The sequence below is a fragment of the Symphalangus syndactylus genome, chromosome 10 (genome assembly GCF_028878055.3).
Source record: "Symphalangus syndactylus isolate Jambi chromosome 10, NHGRI_mSymSyn1-v2.1_pri, whole genome shotgun sequence".
Taxonomy (NCBI): Eukaryota; Metazoa; Chordata; class Mammalia; order Primates; family Hylobatidae; genus Symphalangus; species Symphalangus syndactylus.
In genome coordinates this window covers 57,828,325-57,848,030 of record NC_072432.2, presented here as the reverse complement: position 1 = coordinate 57,848,030, position 19,706 = coordinate 57,828,325, and the positions used below count along the sequence as shown (strand labels likewise).

General features: G+C 38.9%; 1 protein-coding gene across 2 annotated transcripts in view; it reads left to right on the top strand.

Moving 5' to 3' along the window:
- CFAP299 (cilia and flagella associated protein 299) overlaps positions 1 to 19,706 on the top strand; it is a 697,187-nt gene that overhangs the window by 22,807 nt on the left and 654,674 nt on the right. The window contains exon 2 of one of the 2 annotated variants that reach the window (XM_055297202.2): positions 11,603 to 11,789. In XM_055297202.2, the coding sequence (XP_055153177.1) occupies positions 11,679 to 11,789 (111 nt within the window). In that variant the 5' untranslated portion in view covers positions 11,603 to 11,678. Of the gene's footprint in view, positions 1 to 11,598; positions 11,790 to 19,706 lie in introns of those variants that run through there. The other variant, XM_063611178.1, reaches the window with a different exon arrangement.

Below are 19,706 nucleotides of genomic sequence, written 5' to 3'. Positions count from 1 at the left end.
GTATACATGTGGCCATGGTGGTTTGCTGCTCCTATCAACCCATCATCTAGGTTTTAAGCCCCACATGCATTAGGCATTTGTCCTAATGCTCTCACTCCCCTTGCCCCCAACCCCCCGACAGGCCCCGGTATGTGATGTTCCCCTCCCTGTGTCCACGTGAAGAAACAATATTCTTGAACTACATTAAAAACTCAGGAATCGGTTTTATGCTACATGTATACTTTTCCTGGAATATGTATTCCACTGGGAAACGTGAAACCACATGGGAGTATAACTGTTTTGCTCTTCAGGGCGGTTATTATCAAAGGCTCTAAAAGTACTCTGCAATCAATTTTTATTGTCAGCCTTTTACAAAAATCCTCAAAGTCCACTAATTGGCTCGTAAAACTACATGGTAAAAGAAAAGGGGAAAATTAAGCATGGTGCATTATACATGATATCATAAGTGGAGACCTAATCTATCACTATTAATGCACTGTTATTGATAGGCATGCGTCTATAGTCACATTTTAAAGCTTTGGTCCTAATGTTGTCACAGACTCACTGGCAGCCATGGCAGTGGTGTTGCTCCTCTGTCTCGATATTCTATCATGGAAATCAGGGATACTAACACTGATGAACTCTGGGAGAAAACCATTTACAAAGAAATTTGAAATTCTGAGAATAATCAACAATCTTTTTTAACAAAAGTGCTGGCAGTTATATATTGGAATATTTACATGATAGGAGATGTTCTGAATGGATGTGGAACAGGGGAAGTTTTAGGAGAGCGAGGTAAAAAAAGAATCAGAGGCTGGGAGTGGTGGCTCATGCCTGTAATCCCAGCACTTTGGGAGGCCGAGGGGGATGGATCACCTGAGGTCAGGAGTTTGAGACCAGCCTGGCCAACACGGCAAAACCCCGTCTCTACTAAAAATACAAAAATTAGTTGGGCATGGTGGCACGTGCCTGTAGTCCCAGCTACACAGTAGGCTGAGGCAGGAGAATCACTTGAACCTGGGAGGCGGAGGTTGCAGTGAGCCAAGATCATGGCACTGCACTGTAGCCTAGGTGACAGAGCGAGACTGTCTCAAAACAAACAAACAAATAAACCATCAGAAAAATAAAAACATTAATGAAATCCTGGCAAAAAAGGCAACAACTGGGCACGCTTTAATATGGTCACACAGTACATATTTGTGTTGTGTCTATTAAATAAGTTTACTTTTAAAGTCCTTCTGTTGAAACACAGTAGGTAGCTGGAATTACCTACTCTTGGTTATGAAATCAATGTATTTGTGTGTCAACCACATCATTTTGGCAAATGATAATAGTATCTATTTATAATAACTTTTCATTTTTATTAATAAATATGTTCTGAGATATCAGTATATTTCAGATTATTTGGCATAATTACCCATAGTTGTGTCTGAACTTTCCTAAAAATAATACCCATCTTATCCATTTTTGCATTTGAAAATTAAACTGCTGGTGGTACATAAATTTATTTTCTACAATGAGAACAGTTAATGTCCTTCTAAATTAATAAATGAAGGACCTTTTCTATCTCAATAAGTAACATCCTTGGTTCCAAATTAGCCATTTTAATTTCACTGCCATATTGTTTCTTAGAAATCATACCATGTTTTTGGAAAATTTAATTTCACTTATTATGTGACTGGCTGGCCATCTGGGCATATATTCTGGAGGAAGACTTTTAAAATAAAGCCATTCTTAACAGCCAGAATGTAGAAAATAGTCCTAATTTCTAAGTATCTATAGATGAAGGAAAGAGTATCTTCTTGTACTATGTTCTAGGGCCCTATACCTGAAATTGAGTCTTTACAAGAAGATAAAGTCAGTTGCAGCCCTACTAGCTGAACTGAATGCAGATACAGATTGGTGTAATAACTGTTCAGAAGCTCCTACCCATAGGCTAAGATTTATCCAAGCCAGATATATAAGATAGTCTTGTTCAAAATTTATTTTCCTATTTGTGACTAGTATTTCCATTTCCTGTTTATTTCAATTAGCTGCATGTAAAGCAGTTCTTTTTGAAACTGTCAATATTAGATCCTGGAAGGTAATTAATTCCATAATCTAGTTGTCCATATCTTCCATCTGTAAGGTGTATATGTTGTGTTCGAATGATGGCTTTGAACTGTATCCTTGCATTTATTTTTGCATCTCTATGGGATTGTGGTGTGTGTGTGCATTGCGTGTGTGTGTATGTCTGTATCCTATAATACGGCAACCTGTGGTCTGTTCACGTCAAATCCTTGAAAAGTTTGGAAAAAGAAAATGAAGAAGACAGGTGGGAATAAAAGCTAGTGTAATAGGTAAGAGCTGGGAAGTATATACATATTCAGTATATTTCAGCTATAAATTCACAGATTACTTGAGACTTTATGTTCATTATGCCAATATGTTGCATTCTGAGGAGATGGGGCATAGTCGCTACAGTGGTGTGATGCTGGGAGAGTGGTTGGGAGCAGAAATGATGATAATGAGCCACTCACTAAGATTTTTATGCCAGAATGGCCAATCACAATAGAAAACACTCTCAGACTATAGCTGGCCTGCGGTTTCTTCTGACTACTTTCTATAGTTTCCTTGAGGTACTATGTGCTTTCTTATGGGAATCAGTGGACTCAGAGAAGCCTACTAGAAATAAATGTAGGTACAGTTGGTGTTCAGTTTCAACAACATTCTCTGATTTTAAATTCCTTTGGGTAGCCTTTTTAAAAATATCAAATGATTAATTTTATAAAACTTCATTGTTTATAAGTGCATCTATAATTACAAAATTATATTTTAAACTTTGTGTAGTCTTCTAGACTATCAAATGATTGTTATAAAATTGTTTTCATAATTTTATATATTTGTATTATAAAACTTGCATTTTTTCATCATTAAATCTTTACTGAGTGGAACCTGGTAGGTTCCAGGTGCTGTTACTGATTCTGAGCATATAGTAGTGATCACTAGGCAGACGTTATCTTTGCTACATAGAGTCTGCATTCCAACAAATGAACTTGACCAATATGTGACTAGTATGATGCAGCAGATCATATAATAAGATGTAATGAAGATTGACTTGGTTACTTTGGCCTGGGACTTTAGCATATGCCCTAAGGTATCTTTGACATCCTGATATCAGAAGGACAAAAAGGAGCCAGCTATTCAAACACTGGGGCAGGAAAGGAGAGATGGCATTCTAGGCCAAGAAGACATGACCAAGCATAATAGATTCTGGGAAGAGAAAGAAAACAGCATGGCCATCAGGTAGAGTGGGATTGAGGTAGTGTGAGGTAAGAGATAAGACCAGAAAAACAGCCAGGATGAGAAGAAATGTAGGGCTTCATAAGCCAAGGGAATGATTTTGGATTTTATTCTAACTGCAGTGGAAGTCAATGAGGATTTAAACGGGAGAGTGACATGATCTGATATGCATTTTTAAATGAAATTCTCTGGCTACTGTGTGGAGTCTGGATTAAGGAAGGAAGCAAAAGGGAAAGTAAAGAAGCCATTTAGGAGGCTATTATAGTTGTCCAGGCAAAAAATGATGGCTGGGTGCATTGAGATGAAATTAGTAAAAAGGGAAAGCAGTGAATGGATTTTATATATATATATATAGAGAGAGAGAGAGAGAGGGAGAGAGAGAGAGAGAAATTATATATATATAGAAGTTGCGAAAGCTAAACTAGCTGGTGGATTAGATGTGCAGTGTGAGGCAAAGGGGGAGAGGTTATAAATTAGAAGAGGTGTGGGCCCAGGATTAAGCTCTGGAACATCCAAACATGTAGAAGTTTAGCCAAGGTGGTGGAATTAACAAGTTACGCTAATAAGAACAGGTAGTATGAGTGCAGTATGAGTGCGGTATTATGGAAGCTAAGAGAAGAAGGTATTTTATGAATGACCAGCAAGCTGTGCTTAATGCCACTGAAAGGTCAAGTACATTAGAAGTAGAGCCACATCCCTGTGATTTGAAAACAAGAAAGTAATTGGCGACCTAGAAAAAAACAATCTTAGTCAAGTGGTGGGGGAAAATTTTGGTTGGAGAAAGCTAGAAGAGAACAGGGAGATGAGGAAGGGGTGATGATAAATATAGATTACTCTTTCAATAAGTTTTTTTAATAAGGTGAAAATAAAAATGACAGTAATTGAAACAAAATATGGGGTCAAAGGAGTTCACTTCTTTTAAAGACATGAGATTCTAGAATGTCCTTGTATGCTGTTGGGGTGACCCAGAGTGGGGGGAATGGATAAAGCTTGGGAGAATGTGACTGACAGCAGGATGAAATCCTCGGGAAAGTGAGAGAGGATGATATCCAGAGAATTGGAGGACATAGGTTGCATATGATAGGAATATTATATTCATCCTAACAAAGGACAAGATTAATACCTAAGAACAAGTGTAGGTAGGGTTGTATTGGGTGGATAGGTGGGGTGGGGGGGCGGGGTGATGCTCAAGGGAATGAGGAGTAAGACAGAAGGAAGATGACAATTTTGAATAGGAAAAAATATGTAAAATAGATTAAAAGAAAGAAAATAAACCACTAAGACAGTGTGTTGGTATTGCCAAGTATGTTGAGACTTGTGGTCGTGAATTAATTTAGTAAAATCCTGTGCTTTCTTCCAGCAAAGTGCACGATATGACAAAATTCCACTGTTTTCCTCTCTTCTGAGTGATTTCCTGTAGGCTAAATCTGAACACTTGTTGAAAGTTTAAGTTAGAATATTATCACAGAATTTTGAAGCTAGATGTGCCCTCAGAGGCCATACAGTCCTAACTCATTGTTTTCCAGAATACAAAATTATTTCCTATTGATTTCTTAAAACACATCATTCTTGCATTCTATGGTATAGAATCAATTTTTTTCTCATGTATTTTCCACTCTGTACACCAAGCTTGTCAAACTTGCAGCCCGTGTGCCATGTGCAGCCCAGGATGGCTTTAAATGCAGTCCAATACACATTCATTCATAAGCTTTCTTAAAACAATGTAAGATTTTTTTTTTGCGATTTTTTTTTTTTTTTTTTTTAGCTCATCAGCCATTGTTAGTGTTAGTGTATTTTATGTGTGGCCCAAGATAATTCTTCTTCCAGTGTGGCCCAGGGAAGCCCAAAGATTGGATACCCCAGCTGTACACTCTATACATACATACATGTTATCATAGCTCCTGTAAATTTTTATTTTTCTCACTTGTTTACATATTTATATCTCCAGTTTGCTTAGTTCATCTTCTTCCTTTCCTTCATTCAGCCAACTACCAGTTCAGGTCCTCCTTCTGTCTTCCCTAAATGATAATATCCTTGAAGATTTAAAGAATAAGGTGTTATTTTTTGGTTGCACTCTCAAAGCCTAGCATAGTTCCTGACTCTTTGGTGACTTTACTTTAATGAGGTAATTTACATTACTGATTACTGAGGTAAATAAGTTTTACTTTTGCTTCAGTAAGTGACAGTGAGTAGGAAAGATGGATCAAAACATTTTTATTGTGATTAATGAATCTGTAGCCAAAGAATATTTGATATCCTAGAGAAGTAGAGCTGAGCATGAGTTGAATTAGCTCTTAATGGAATCGGCACCACTTCCTTTAATGCTTCTCTTAGAAAGTCTAGTGATTTTTTTTCCCTTTCTGTATCTTCTTAGTTGTGACTGGAGTTGTATTATTACCATGGCTGCAGAAATCTTGAGTACCTGATGAGCTTTGATATTGTACTCAGAAGCTAGAAAGAAGATGTTGATTTAAAATAGATCAAGCTCTTAGGAATTCTATAGAGATTATCACGTATTTTAGAAGAACTAAATATATTTCTCAGAGAGGCAGCCTATTTCCACCTCATCTCTGGGGTTTCAACGATGTCTCCTTTTATTTTCTCCTAGGGTTTTATCTGAATTTCTTTTTTACTACCCTCAAGTCAGTGCCTCATTATTTGAGTTTATTATGTACCAGGAAGGTTTCATTAAAAACCAACCATGTCATTTTATTTCTTATTTTGAGCAGGTAAAAGTTCGGTCTAAAATGAAAATCTTCTGACTTTTGCTTCAGGGTAAAAAGTGTGCAATAAACTTGAAATCATTCTCCGGCTGTAAAATTCTTTCCCCAAAGGTTTCTTAAGTACATCTCCCCTGCAGCTACTCCTAATTTCAACCTCCCCTTTTCTTCTGTCTCCTGACCTAAGACGTCTTCTTACTTCCCCTCCAGTCATTTACTGCTGTCAGAATACTCTTTAAAACTGTAGTTCTGATGATCACGTCTTTGCAAACACTTCTTTCGGCTCTCTTTTGCTTGGAGGGTATGGTTAAATCTTCTTAAATAGACAGACCACAGAGTGGTCTACTTCTAACTTGCCCTTCCATTTTTCTGCCCTCTTGCATATATCCTGCACTCTAAATAAATTTCCCTCATCACCCTTCCCTGAACATACCTCTCGTTTTCTCACCTTGAAACTTTAGCACATGAGATTCAGTCACATGGACATTTATTCAGAGTCCCAGCTCCCCATCTCAGTACTTCATATTCAGCACAAAGGCCATGTCATCACATTTTCATGACAACTTCCAGTTGGAAGTAATTTTTCACTCATCTGAGTTTGCATAGTGCTTCAAAATATCTGTTTATCAAAAAGAATTCTGACTTGTGCTCTTATTACATTGGTTTTGCTAAGTGCCTTTCTAAAATGTAGATGCTAAAATTTAGGTTGTTTTTCTTGGTACCCCTCATACGGATTATAATGCCTTTCACCTTGTTTCCAAAATGAATGACTGAAATATATAGAAAAAGTATTTTATTTAGCAAATACTTTTGAGGGATCATTATGTTCCAGGTACTATGTTAGATGCTGAGGATATAGTGGTGAAGAGGGTTGACATAGTCTTTGCCTTTATGTGCATAGATTCTAATAAGCAGTATAGACATTTGTCAAATACTTGATAATAATCAAGATATTGCAACAAATGATAAGCGCTTTAGAAAGTGCTCTGGGAACATAGAAGACTACTGTATCTCGATCTCTATACCGAGATCTATAATAGGGAGCTAATAGGTAAATGGAAAAAGTGTGTACTGTGAAAGAATGTCCTAGACAGAGGGAACAGCATATTTTAGACCCAGCAGCAAAAGAAGTGGAGGCTCCTTTCAAAACTGAAAAAAGTCTGGTGTGGCTGGAACATGTAGCGTGTGCAGTAGAGGGTATCAGATGAAGGTCAAGATGTGGAATGACTTATAAGCCATGTCAAAAAGACAAAACAAAATTTTATTTTATCCTAAGGGTAACGGGGAGCCAATGAAGGTTTTAAAAGAGGCTTGGTGAGATCCGTGTTTTTAAACAAACACTAACTACATTTTGAAGAGTTGAATGGAAACGGGCCAGAAGAGTATAGGGAAACCAGAAAAGATTATATTCTTGGAGTTTAGGTGCCAGACTTTGGCTTAGGCAAGGAACCAATGTCAATTAGGTTGGAGAGAAATTTAGGCCTTCAAGAGAAGTACTTGAGGGATGGAAATAACAGGCCTTACATTTCAGGGGTGATGGAGAAGTAAGGTTCAAGACTGTCTTCCATGTTTCTCACATGAACAACTGAGAGGAGAAGAACCTGTGTGTTGAAAGAGGGAACACTGGAGGAGGAACAAGATTAGAAGGCACAAAAAGAGGAAAATTTTCATTTATACATGTTATACATCCAAATGGCATCTGCTTGGCAGTTAGATATGTGATTGGAAGACTGACCTGGTTAATTATATAGATAGAGGAACCATATGCATGTAAGGCAGTAAGTAAAGCAATGAGTGTGGGTGAGAGCTCCAAGTAACAAAAGTGTAGAGTCAGCAAAGGGTCTAAGAGAGAAACCTGAGACTCTCCAACTTTTAAAAGCTAGGTAAGGAGAAAAGGAGCTAGCAAAGAGAACTGAGAAGAAACAGCTAATGGAAAACCAACCAACCAACCAACTAACAAACCTCAGTGCAAAGTAATGTGACAGAAGCTAAGAGAGAGAATTTCAAAGAGAAGGGAGTGATCACAGGGTCAAATGCTGCTAAATGTCAAGCAGTATGAGGACAGAAAAAATGTCTATTGGGCATAATGGCAAAGATGTCATAATTGACTTTGGTGAAAATCGCGGAGCAGTGCGTAAAAACAGACTGGAATATGTTGGGCAGAAAGTGGAAGGTAAGGAAATGGAGACAGTGACTGTAGACAGCTCTTTCCAAAAGCTTTGCTGTAAAGGGCAGGAAAGCCTATAGCTAATGTTGTCTGTGGAGGTGAGGGTGGTTTTTGGGATCATTTGCTTATTTTTAAAATGGGAAAGGAGCTGGGGTGGGGAGGGAAAAGAGCTGGGGTGGGGAGGGAGAGGAGAGATAAATTAACAACAAAAAAGAGAGGGAATAATTAAAATGAGAAACCCTGAGAAGACAGAAGGAGATTGAACCTGTGTAGTGAAGGTATGGGAGGAGGTAAATCTCTTCCTTTACACAATGGAAGAAGTAAAACGTTGATATGAATGTGAATAAGCTTGTATACAGCATTTGACTGCGGGAAATCTATTGTGATAACTTACTTCTTTTGGGTATAAGAGTTAAGTTTATCTGCCTTGAGAAAGGGTGATATAAGATTAAGGAGAGAGGAGAAAGTGGAAAAAGCCATAGTAGAAGGTAAGAGTGAATTGAAGAAAAAGGTAACATAGATTGTAGGGCAATGCTGGACACCTCCTTGCAACTGGCAGCTCCACATTTATTGTGGTGGCCATCTATTCACATGTGCGATATTCTGATTGTTTGCCCACTCAGGGGGAGTGGAGTTTTAGGGTAGAGGCTGATTTCCATGTAGTCAAAAAGCTTGAGGGAATTTTCAGTGAGGCTTTTGGTAATGCCTTATAGAGCCACAGAGAGCCCAAGTTTTTCTCTGTTCCAAAGTGGTGGTTGTGGTTATCATACCCATCATCTATCCCATAGCAGAGTAGTAGTTTTCAATCTTTATTAGCTGCAGACATCTGTCAACCCCATTCCTGGGAGAAATTCCATCTTATACTTGTATTTCTCTCTTCTGAAATTTTCCTTTTATACTGTGAGTGACAAGGCAGGAGCAAATTCCTGGATTATGACACATGAACACATTGTGTCTCCAGGACAGAGAAGCAGTGGAACCAGAATTCCAGCATCCTAGAATAACTGAGAGTGTGAGGAAGTCCAGTGATCTCATCACAAGAAATAGCTCAAGTAAATTTAGTGTCACCATTGTTACTAAGTGCAAAAAAGCTCTCCTTGGCTGATGATTAAGCAATAGCCCTCATCTGCAGTCATAGTTAACAAGCAGTTGGGCAACACCAGACACAAATCTCTTGTCCTATTAGAGTAAGTATATGTTTTTTTCCTACAATATGATAACATATTAATAGAACATCTTAATAGAGCCTCAAGTTCTTATTAACATAATAAGTGAAACATTCCCGTCCTATCATGTCAACAAAGTATGTTTTCCTTTCACTGTCTCAGCTATCATAGTATATTGCCAAATATTTTGGAATATAAAAATATAGAGCTTAATTTGAAACTTTTTTATATACTTCCACCAAGTAAGTACCTTAAATCTGGCATATATTTTGTTATTCTTACATAACATATGTTTCCTCTTTCTTACATCTTGGAGTTTTATTATGAATATACATAATCCTTCTTTGTCCTTTTGCAAAGAATGGAATTTCTTGGATTGGTGCTAAATTCCAGGTTTCAGTCTTTAAAAATCTTGGACTTGAAGTAGGAATGCATGTTATCCAAAATAAAGTATTTCTTGATCATAACAAAAGCCTTGCAATGAAAAGAGAAGCTTGCTGAAACTTACTAATCTCTTTGTTGCCACCCTTTCATTTCTCAGGCACAGGTCTGAAAGTGGTTCTGAAGTTAAATTGAAAGTTTAGAAAAGGACAATTGAGTTATACTCACTATTAATTCTAGCCTTACTGTGAGGAACAAGGATAAGTTTATGAATTTTCTCAATATTAATAGAGAAGCTGATTTGCTGAAAATCAGCCTCAGTGTTTTGAGTTAGAAGACATTTCTAGACTCATTGACTGAAAATAATTTCATGATTGTTTAAATTTAGATGCTGTAGAGATTACTTCATCAAAGAGATGTTGACCAAATGGCAAATTTAATGAGGTTTCTCTAAAAAATGCACAATCACAATTGATCATAATAGAACAATATATAGCCAAACCATGACCTCACATTTTACTAACATATAGGTCCTTTTCATTAAAGTGCTCTAGTTTAATAAACCCAGACATTCTCTAGATGATTTACTGTTTCTTAAAAGTGATGAAATCTTGATATAGGAGGATTCTTCTGCCTCAGCTTCCTGAGTAGCTGGGATTACAGGCGCCCACCATCACGCCTAGCTAATTTTTGTAATTTTGGTAGGGACGGAATTTCACCATGTTGGCCAGTCTGGTCTTGAACTCCTGACCTCGTGATCCACCCACGTCGGCCTCCCTAAGTGCTGGGAGTCACTATACCTGGCCTATTATTACTTTTGATGGGTTACCAGTGTCCAAGATTTTATCTCCTTTTTGTTTTTCCAAATTCAATAATTAAATTGCATTCAAAAATAAGGCCCAAAATATCTTTAAAAACATGTCAGAATACATTCATTAAACAAAAAAAACAAGTCAGTAGCATCCTAAATATTGTGTCTATATCACTTAAAATTTGCAATTCATGACATCCTAATTTTTAAGATGAACTTTTTAAATTAGGAAAGCTAACTGAAATGAAGTATCTTACCAGATGTTTTCATTAAAATTTTGTTAGCAAATCTGTGAAAATCCTCAAGATGAATTAGAAACGTACTTAGAGAGCAACAATTAAAGGCTTAGCATAGTTTGTAAAATATTAAAATCCAAAGATTGGTTCTGAACATATTTTGCCAGCTGCTATGTTGGATTACTTTAAATTCATATTTTAAAAACACAATACTGTTCTGAAGAAAACAAAAAATCTTTAGTAAAAGACTTTATTTAATAAGATTTCACAGATATTTTATTCTTTAAAAAGGACAGCTTCAACACAGCAAAATTTTCACTGTGCTAAAATAGTAAAATAAGTGAAAGAACTTGGTGCCAAAAAAGGTCTGCAAAGACTTTTTTTGATTGAGTTTCTTTCCTTTGGGAATTTCATAAATTGCTTCTTGTACACAAACATTAGCAATAATTTACCTTTGTTATAACTTTAAAAATAATTTAACAAAATCATTATTTTATTATTGTCCTTGTCACAACACCATTTTGATATGCTTGTTTTTGAGATACTCTTTTTGCAAAATGTCTCGGTATTTTTGTCTTGCATAACATTGTTTTAGAATGCAATTGGGAGCTGATTCCTAATATTTTGTCTAAGTATCTAGGCAGTGTCATACTTTTTAACTTTGGATTGCAGTTTGCACCTCTCTGGTTGCTCAACAGTTCAGCGAAGCCTGAGTCGGTGGATGGGTATCCGACCTGAACTTGGAGTGGGTAGTTCCAGAAAGTTTTCCAGGAGTGAGGCAGAAGCCAGAAACTCTGCAACAAACCGCCAGGGGGTGGGATTAACGTTCAAAGCTCACACCGGCTTCAACTGATTGGCAGGAACGAAGTGGGTGGAGCCTCCTGATCCTGCCCTCCTGCTTCCGTTGCTAGGGAAGCTTCGGCCGAGGATACCGCCATGGATCAGGAAGAGGGGCTGAAGGCCTTGGACAATATTGTCACTCAATTCAACACCTATGAAGATTTCCTGGACTCGCAGATCACTACTGTGGACTTGTACTACCTGGAGGTAAGAGCAGAGCGCGGCAGAGTAGCCGCCGTCCCGCGTCCCTCGGTCCCTCCTCGAGTCCCCGCTTCGTGGGCTGGTCGCCCCCTGGCGCTGGACCGCTTAGCTGTCAGGCTCCGCGGTTTCGGGACCGCGACACTAAAGCCGCTGGCGAGGTGAATTGCCGTGTCCTTACCCCACCGCGCTCCCCGGTCCGGACAGAACTTGGGCCCCTAGAGTCACCCAGGGCAGAAACGCGCGGGTACACTCAGGCTGGGGAGCCCTGAATTTGTGCTTCCCGGCCTCCTCTGCCTCCTCCCAGCCCACTCCCATTCCAAAGCCGCTCTCTGCGAGGAAGGAGGCCTGCTGAGAAGTCTCCGGCTGTAATCTAGGACGGACACCTGTTTCTCTCTGCTTTTCCAATTGGTATATTAAAGAACAGAAGATGGCATCTTTACACCAACCTAGTGTATCTGGTGTTATATTGGGCATTTGGGTTCATGAACTTCCACCTCACACTAATTGATTCTGAAAGTACTTTAATTACAGAGACGCATTACAGGTAGTTGTGCAGACATATTCCTGATTCAAGTTTATCGAGTTCATGATCACAACTAACTTTGATAGTAAAAATATACACAAAAAAAGGAGAGAAATTGGATCTAATGGGTTGCTTTCCTCTGCCCAACAGCCAATCTCCCCTCCCCAGCTACCCCCCATGCAGGGTGGTGGGGGACAGAGTGGAGTTCTAGTCCTGTGCCAGGGGAGAACCCGGACGCGCAGGAACTAACAAGTCACCAGTGCTGGGAAGCTGGGAGGCGAGTGATGGCTCCCAAAGTCCCAGTATATTCCTAGCCAAACTTCCCGGATAGACCCACTAAATGGACACTCACCTGGAGAGTCGGCAGTGCTCTCTACAGGACCCAGAAATGCCTTACCCCTATTTAGGCCAGAGAGAACAGGTGCCACTATGTGGTGAAAAGCCACATCAGTCTGGGAAGGACTTGCATCCTGCCACCAGCTCCCCACACTTCTGAACTGCAACAAAGTAACTGCGTTTTAGTGGGTTGACACTTTTGGACTTCAAAGATTGGTTACAGAGGCATTTCACTTAAATACGGATTACAGGTTTCAAAAGTGCTATTCTTCAGAACATTTAAAAAATAAATGTAGGTGGTATTTCCAATATAGCTCCTGGCTTCAAAAGCAAAATTTTAAAATATTATACAGATAATATATTTAAAGTCGTAAAAGTCAGTTTATGCCTTGCATCCAAGACACTGAAAAAGTAATGCTGCTAAACAATGTTTACATCTAAATTTTTGAATGTTTAAATAAACAAAAAATGAAATATATACAATAAACATCTTGATAGACTAAAATCATCTTTGTAGCATATGTGGAAGATTGGCAAATTTAAACCTAGTATTATTAAGAAAGGTTTTAATTTTTTTAAGGCACAGTTCTTCATGTGAGTATGGACCTAAAACATTAATATTAATTACAGATGTGAAATTAATAATTTGTGTTTCATCAATCAGAATTCTTTTTTTTTGAGATAGAGTTTCACTCTGTGGCCCAGGCTGGAGTGCAATGGCCCCATCTCGGCTCACTGCAACCTCCGCTTCCCAGGTTCAAGCGATTCTCTTGCCTCAGCCTCCCAAGTAGCTGGTATTACAGGTATGCACCACCATACCCAGCTAATTTTTGTATTTTTAGCAGAGACAGGGTTTCACCATGTTGGCCAGGCTGGTCTTGAACTCCTGACCTCAAGTGATCCACTGGCCTCAGCCTCCCAAAGTGCTGGAATTACAGGTGTGAGCCACCACACCCAGCCCATCAATCAGAATTCATTAAAGGTTTCCAAAATGGAAGGTGGTAATTATATTTGGGGAGATGACAAAGAAATTTACTTTTATATTTGGCATTGATCAAGCTTATTTTTGTTGTACTTTCATAAAAAGTAAGATGAAGATTTAGTTGAATAATGATTATTAGGTATATATATGTTTATATGTGTATATATATATATATATTTGGATTGATTAGTGACAACTTTTAAAGTGCTATTATTTCTAGAGACCTACATTCTCAAATACTTTCTGTGGATGCAAGTTCATTGTGCACTTAGGTCACACAGAAACAAGTAGACTCCTCAGCATTCTTTCAGTAGTATGGCAAGCATGTTTCACAAATCATGGATCATGCTAAGTGAGCTGATACTTGTGCTTTTCCTCTCTCTCTCTCTCTGTCTCTCATCATCATCATCAGTAACTGACTTTGATTTTAATGGAACAACTTTTAAAACATTTTATTTTAACTAACAAAATTGTTGATATTTATCATATACAACATGGTGTTTTAAATTATATATATATTGTGGAATGGCTAAACCAAGTTAACATATGTATTGCCTCACATAATTATCATTTTTTTGTGGTGAGAACACTTAAAATCTATTTTCTTGACATTTTAAAAGAACATAATATATTGTTATTAACTGTAGTCACAGTGTTATACAAGAGATCTCTTGAATTTTTTTATTTGAATGAAACAAATTGTAAACTGTAAATTAGAGGTAGCATATTTAGTTAGAAGAGGCTAGAGTCATAAGATTCTTTTTTTTGTTCTAACTCTGCAATATTGTGTTTTTAATCAACTTGAAATTCCATTTTTTACCTACAAAATGAAACAGTTGGACTAGATTATTTAAGTTTCCTAAAGTATATGAAATGTTATGAGTTATCTATACTTTCATTTGATTATCTATACACCCATGTATTTATCCAGCCACCTTTTTAGTTGATAATCCCTCACCGAGCGCCTGATGTAGTAGATATTGCCTACACTGCTAAGAGTTTAAGTAAGAATCTATTCTAGACTTGATCTCAGAAACCTAAGTATATAATGCTTACAGTCCAGTCTAAGTTTTATTTATTCAGCAAGCATTTTACAAACATTTACTATCTTCCAGGTACTCTTCTATTGTGTAGTATATTCCACTCCCAAAAGTTTTCAATTAATCTGCATAAAAAGTTAGTACCAATGATTGACATACAAATAATCATATAATCTGTGCCAGATCCATTCTATGCCCCTGGACAATGACCTTCACAGTCATTGATCAAGAGCTTTTGGCTTTGGGTTGGTTTCAGCCAATAGGAAGTACCAACTGGAGTTCAGGGGGCTGGAAGGAAGTGGTTAGAGGATTTATTCCCTGTCATCTTCCTACTGTCTGTGGTTTAGAAGCAGCTACCTTCCTTAGGTTTGGCCATCTTGTCATTCCATTAGCTATATCACTCTCTCCAGGGTCTGGCAGCACTCCCTGCTCTAGGAATTGCTTCCTCCCTTATCTTTTTTTATGCCAAATGGTGTTAATGGCTTCCTGCTGTTGCTAACCCAAGGATGCTTCACCATCCCATGTTGGTTTCCATCAATTTTGCCCGTATCTTTGTAAATGGTGCTTTTATTATTTTTGGTCATGAGTTTGCCAACAATTTGCTGCCATCACCCTGACCACTATATAATCATTTAACATCTCAGATCACAGTAAGTACACAAATAGTGTATGAATCTAATAACCACACAGCTTTGTACATAATGCTTGCTTAGGAAGAAAGAGAAATATGGAAAAAAGGGAAACCAACCCCAGTTAATTATTTGATAAGCTAGAGAGGAGTAAGGTGGCTCAGAAAAATAAAAGAAGCACTTTATGCTATGTACACTGTGCTTTGCTTATTTTACTGAATAGCTTCAAAGCATCAAAAGAAATGCATCACAGTATCAGGAATTAGATTTTCCTCTGCTAACCCAAAGAACAATATTTGTTCTGGGAGTTAGTATTATCTAACCTGATTAACTTAATTCCCTAAATCAATATAGAAATAGTTGAAAAGTTTTGGCAAAATTATTACAATATAATTTTCCAGGTTCTTTCTTAATTATTCTTCTATTTAAATAAACACAGGCCCTTTATTTTAATAAAGGTGCCTATGACCACTGGAAAAATAAAAGTCCTAATTAACCTGCTTTTCTCAGGTAAAGGACCAAAGAGTGTTAGAATTATTTAAAATGTCTCTGACTAATGGATAACAGTAATGGCTAAACTATTTACAGAGATAAACAACATGGAGTTTCACTTAGGGCATTGTCTCCCCATTATTCATAAAATAGAAATGGGGAGGGGCCAAGATGGCTGACGAGAAGCAACTGCAGTCCATGGCTGTCATAGAGAAGAATGAAAATGGAGAGTGAATTTGGCACCTTCAACTGAAATATCCAGTTTTTCACTTTGGGACTCACTAGGCAATCAACTCGACCCATGGATAATGAAGAAAAGCAGGGTGGGACAGAGCCAAAGGATCCCTTATTCCCAGCCAAAGGAAGCTGTGAGTGATTGTGCAACCCTGCCTTGGAAACCACACTTCTCCCACAAATCTTTGCAACGCACAGATCAGGAGATCCCCTCAGGAGGCCACTCTACCAGGGCCTTCTGTCCAATACACAGAACTGTGCAAAGTCTCAGCAGAGTGGTCACTCAGGCTCACACAGAGGCTTACACAGAGGCTCACACGGAGACCCAGGAGTTTTTCAGTCTCCAGCTCTGGGAATCCTGACAAGGTGGGAGTTTCATCCTTACATTCCTCTAGGAGATTCAGGGAGTCAAGCAGTGTCATTCTGCAGGCCCCACTTCCCTTGCACCTCACAAGCTAAGACCCACTCGCTTAGAATTTCAGTTGGCTAGTGCAGTAGACTGGAGACTGCCTAAGATGGACAAATTCCCAGGGGGACAGGTGGCTGACATTTTTGCAGATTGGGCAACTCAGTTCTAGCCTTCTGGCTCTGGGGAGTCTAGGTGGCCCTGACAGGAGGAGTCCCTCACCCCTCCCAATGCAGCACAACTGCTGTTCCAGAATGTGGCCATGCTGCTCCTTTATTTTATTGTATTTTTTTATTTTCAGAGTTTCACTCTTGTTGCCCAGGCTGGAGTGCAATGGTGTGATCTCAGCTCACAGCAACCTCCGCCTCTCAGGTTCAAGCAATTTTACTGCCCCAGCCTCCCAAGTAGCTGGAATTACAGGTATGCACTGCCACGCCCAGCTAATTTTTGTATTTTTAGTAGAGACAGGGTTTCACCATGTTGATCAGGCTGGTCTTGAACTCCTGACCTCAGGTGATCCACCTGCCTCAGTCTCCCAAAGTGCTGGGATTACAGGTGTGAGCCACTGTGCCTGGCCCAGACTGCTTCTTTGAGTTAGATTCCAATCCATTCCTTCCCACTGGGCAGGGGCCTCCCTGCAGGAATTTCAGCAACTCCAGCCAGGGTTATACAGACAGAACTCTGATTTCTCCCTGGGAAAGAGCCTCTGAGGGGAGAAGCAGCCAATGTCTCTGCAGTTCGGTTGACTCAGCCTTTCTAGCCTGCTGGCTCTGGAGAGTCCAGGCAGTGTGGATGAAGAAGGGTCCCCCAACGCAGCACACCTGCTCTACCAAAAGGCAACCAGACTGCCTCTTTCAGCGGGCTCTTGATCCCATCCTTCCTGACTGAGGTTGCTCAACAGGGGTCTCCAGACACCTCCTACAGGAGGGTCTGGGCCAGCAACAGGTCAGTACTCCACTGGGATGGAGCTCCCGGAGGAAGGAGAAGGCTGCCATCTTTGCTGTTTCACGACCTTCACTGGTGATACCTTCAGGTGAGGGAAAAACTGAGGCATCTAGGGTCTGCAGTCATCCCCCAACAAGCAGCCCTATGGAAGAATGGCCTGAGAGTTAAAAGAAAAATAGAAAGAAACAACAACAACAAAGACCCCATAAAAACCCCATTTAAAGTTCAGCATCTTCAAAAATTAAAGTTAGATAAGCCACAAAATGTGAGAAACAGTCATTGCAAAAATGCTGAAACTCGAAAAGCCAGAGTGCCTTTTCCTCCAAATAACTACAACAGGTCTCCTGCAAGGGCACAGAATTGGGCTGAGTCTGGGCTACCTGAATTGGTAGAGGTAGGCTTCAGAAGTTGGGTAATAATGAGCTTTGCTGAGCTAAAGGAGCATGTTGTAACCCAATGAAAAGAAGCTAGAATCATGATAAACCAATACAGGAGCTGATAACAAGAATAGCTGGGTTAGAGAGGAGCATAACTGACCTGATGGAGATGAAAAACACAACATAAGAAATTCACAATGTAATCACAAGTATCAATAGCAGAATAGACCAACCAGGGGAAAGACTCTCAGAGATTGAAGACTATCTTTCTGAAAGAAGACAGGCAGGCAAGAATAGAGAAAAAAGAATGAAAAGGAGAAAACAAAACCTGTGAGAAATATGAGACTATGTAAAAAGACTGAACCTACAACTGATTGGGGTACCTGAAAGAAACTGGAAGAACAGAACCAAGTTTGAAAACATACTTCAGGATATCATCCAGGAGAACTTCCTGAGCCTAAGAAGATAGGCCAACATTCAGGTTCAGGAAATACAGACAACTCTAGTAAGATATTCCACTAGAAGATCAACCTCAAGACACATAATCATCAGATTCTCCTAGGTTGAAATGAAAGAAAAAATGTTAAAGGCAGCCAGAGAGAAAGGCCAGGTCCCCTACAAACGGAAACCCATTAGTCTGACAGTGGACCTTTCAGTGGAAACCCTACAAGCCAGAAGAGATTGCAGACCAATATTCAACATTCTTCAAGAAAAGAATTTCCAACCCAGAATTTAATTTCCAGCCAAGCTAAGCTTCATAAGCACAGGATAAATAAGATCCTTTTCAGACAAGCAAATGCTGAGGAAATTCATCACCACCAGGCCTGCTTTGCAAGAGCTCCTAAAAGAAGCACTAAATATGGAAAGGAAAAACCATTACCAGCCACTACAAAAACACACTGAAGTACACAGTACACCAACTAATGACACTATGAAGCAACCACATAAACAAGTCTGCAAAATAACAAGCTAGCATCATGATGATAGGATCAAATTCTCACATAACAATATTAAACTTAAATGTAAGTGGGCTAAATGCTCCAATTAAAAGACACAGAATGGCAATCTGGATAAAGAGTCATGACCCATTGCTATGCTGTATTCAAGAGACCCATCTCATGTGCAGTGACACACATAGGCTCAAAAGAGAGGGATAGAGAAAAATTTACCGAGAAAAATTTACCAAGAAAATGGAAAACAGAAAAAATCAGGGGTTGCAATCCTAGTTTCTGACAAAACAGACTTTAAAACAATGAAGATTTAAAAAGACAAAGAAGGGCTGTACATAATGAGAAAGGGTTCAACTCAGTAAGAAGAGCTAACTATCTTAAATATATATGCACCTAATACAGGAGCACCCAGATTCATAAAGCAAGTTCTTAGAGACCTAGACCACAAAGAGACTTAGACTTCCACACAATAATAGTGAGAGACATTAACACCCTACTGGCAATATTAGACAGATCATTGAGACAGAAAATTAACAAAGATATTCAGGACCTGAACCCAGCTCTGGAACTAGTGGACCTCACAGACATCTAGAGAACTCTCCACCCAAACAACAGAATATACATTCTTCTCATTGTCACATGGCACTTACCTTAAAATTGATCACATATTTGGAAGTAAAACACTCTTCAGCAAATGCAAAAGAACTGAAATAATAACAGTCTATCAGACCACAGCGCAATCAAATTAGAACTCAAGACTATGAAATTCACTCAACACCACACAACTAAATGGAAACTGAATAACCTGCTTTTGAATGACTCCTGGGTGAATAATGAAATTAAGGCAGAAATCAAGAAGCTATTTGTAACTAGTGAGAACAAGGAGTCAGTGTACCAGAATCTCTGGGATCCTGCCAAAGCAGTATGAAGAGAGAAATTTATAGCACTAAATGCCTGCATCAAAAGACTAAAAAGATCTCAAGTTAACAACCTGACAACACAACTAAAA